The sequence below is a fragment of the Aplysia californica genome, unplaced genomic scaffold (genome assembly GCF_000002075.1).
Source record: "Aplysia californica isolate F4 #8 unplaced genomic scaffold, AplCal3.0 scaffold00371, whole genome shotgun sequence".
NCBI lineage: Eukaryota > Metazoa > Mollusca > Gastropoda > Aplysiida > Aplysiidae > Aplysia > Aplysia californica.
The window spans coordinates 527,327-530,115 of record NW_004797641.1 but is presented as its reverse complement, the minus strand read 5'-3'; the positions used below and the strand labels follow the sequence as shown (position 1 = coordinate 530,115).

Here is a 2,789-nt window from a genome sequence, read left to right as displayed (position 1 = left end):
AGACAAAGTATAATACATTTATTTCCTCAGTAAAACAAAGAAAAACCCAACCCAACCCAAAACAACACAAACAAAAAGAAACAAAGAATGACATTATCATTTTATTTCATTTTCACAAACATTCTCCAACCGACAGCAACCTTCATGTAAGTCTCTCAAATACATTCAGTCAATCACTAATGACATAACTTTATGGAATGATTTCTGATCCTGCATCGTTAAGACATATGACGTCATAGGCTAATAATAATATATATGTGATTGTGCCTGATAATAGTCTCCCCCTTACCTGAAAAAAAAAAAGGGTCAGAATTTGCTTCTAAAATTCCTGAACTAACTGCTGTGGGTTTCAGGATGCAAATCATTATATGAGACCAGAAACAAATACACAAGTCTAATAAACTAGTCTTTGTCAAGAAAAACATTTCTGTCAACAACATTAACACACTAAAAATTTGTTGGTTTTTCATGCAGTTGTTTTCATGCTCACATCAACAAATTAGATCATTTAGGAGGCAGCCTGCTACAAAAGGGTACAAAGTCACAGCAGAAAGACCGATATACTTGATAAAAATTCTCCCCATATGGAAATTGAACTCAGGTCTTCTGCGTGTGATGGCGAAGCAGCTGACCTCTACAGCAGACGCCGAGAAAATAACATAGTGTCAATACAGTTCATTTTACATTGTTTAAAAAAATTTTTAAAAATCCAAAGTTACAAAAAAGTCCTTTTGGGAGGTGCTCAAGAAGTGGCTAATCCAAAGAATAAAAAAAATGAACTACCGTACTAATTCCACAAAAAAAATTCCATTCTTTTTAAAGCTCATGTCTTGAAACAAACACTGCCTACTTATGGATTGCTTCTCTCGGCATATTTATTTTTCCATAAACTGAACACAACCCCGTCCCACCCCACCCAACTCAAGAAGACACAAAGGAGTCCAAACACATTAAGGTAAAAGTAAACTTGGGCATTCTATTCGGAACTCACACCACACAGAACACACATCCAAGGTGTCCACTGTCTGCGGAGCCAAATTGGGACCGCTTGACATCATGTTTGATCATGTGCTTTTAATTTACTTAAGAAATTTGGGGGGGGTGGGGGTAGGTTGAAAAGTACTTTTACCCACATTTACACTTCAATTGTCATGAAATGAGCATACAAATACGACAGCATAAGCATAGTGGAGAAGAATTCTGACACACTCAGCGACCCAAACATACAAATCAATACTTTTTGACATTATATTGTAAATATTCCAGATCTGTGGCACTATGACAAAGATCTATATCATGCATTGTTTTTCTTGAACTGAAGAAAAAAAAGGAGAAAGAAAAACATTTTCACAATATTATATATATTAATATGTACAAACCTAAATGCAATGAACAACGAAGCCAATATTTTTTATTACGTGTTCTTAGATTAATTTTAAAAAAAATTAAATTAAAAAACCCAAAAAACCCCCCACCAAAATCTGTCAAATTAGGGTCACAAGAAAGAACATTCACCACTTATACCATTGAGGGGGAGAACACCAAACAGTACAAGTTCTTGTAAGGACCTGAATGCCTGCCATCCGCACCAGACCTCAACAAAAGGTAACACACAACATTTACACAAGACCTCAGTCACCAAGTATGTACAAAACCTTACCCCCACAAAAAAACAACAACCAAAAACAAAAACAACCAAAAACAAAACAAATACAACAACAAACAAAAAACTAAAAAAATATCCCCCCCCCAAAAAAAACAACAACACACACACACACACAAAAACACTTAACTACAAGAGGCTCAGCCACACAACAGTGAGAGTGTTCTTGCAGCACAAGAGAGGTCCACAGAGAGTGGTCCTGTGGTAAGTAGGAAAAACTTGCTGCCTTCTTAGTTGCTGGGTATGATCTCAGTCTTGGTCAGTGACTGGTCAAGTCATTACATTCCCAGTGCACCCAGCCAGTCACAATCATCATCAGTTTGAGTCAGACCCAGCCAGATTTTCCTGCATGGGTGGGACAAAAGCTACCTCATCTGCACAATACCACCGAATTTAATTAACGAAAGTTGAACCGTGGCCGTCAAATTGCATGCGTTTGTTTTTCAAGGTAGCCAGTACAATCGGTTGTACTGTGTCAGAACAGTAACTTTTTGCCACTCCACGAAGAACAAATCTGGTTGGCCCCAACTAAATTTAATATTGGCAGTGTTCACTGAGTATTAGTGTGGTCAGCGTCAGGGAAAGTCATCCTCTTACTAAGGTCAGTGACAGGTCAAAACATCTCAGTACTGTCAGTGTCAGGGGTCATGTCATCTTACTAAGGTCAGTGTATGGGTCACATAATCTTTCTAAGGTCAGTGTACGGGTCACATCTTACTAAGGTCGGTGTCAGGTCAAATCATCTGTGTGTGGTCAGTGACTGGTCAAGTAATGTGTTTGCTTTGCATGATGAGAGAGGACTAGATGGCGTAGATTGGGTTGGGCTGGCAAATCACTGGGTTTTCCGGATCACACGCTTTGCGCACACTCATCTCCTGGGGAAACACGGAAGACAAAAGAGAATGAACGAAACAGGCTATGACATAAGGACAATCATTCCAAGACACAAAAGAGTGAGAAAGACAGATTTTTTAGTTTTAGTAAGTGTTTTACGGCACTTGCAACACAATAAGGTCATGTAAATGCCAAAGATTAGAAGTGTTACAAGAGAGTAACAAACACAAAAAAAGAAGGAGGAGAGATAAGGATGATAGGATAGAAGAAGCAAACCACACCAGAGCACCCG

At 38.4% G+C, this 2,789-nt stretch overlaps 1 protein-coding gene across 1 annotated transcript in view; it reads right to left on the bottom strand.

Annotated features, from left to right (window-relative positions):
- Positions 1–81: 81 nt before the first annotated feature.
- Positions 82–2,789, bottom strand: part of LOC101845709 (mediator of RNA polymerase II transcription subunit 15) — a gene marked incomplete in the record, with an annotated part of 67,073 nt that continues 64,365 nt past the window's right edge. The window contains 1 exon segment of the mRNA XM_013085399.2: positions 82–2,538. Coding sequence (XP_012940853.2) covers positions 2,464–2,538 — 75 coding nt within the window.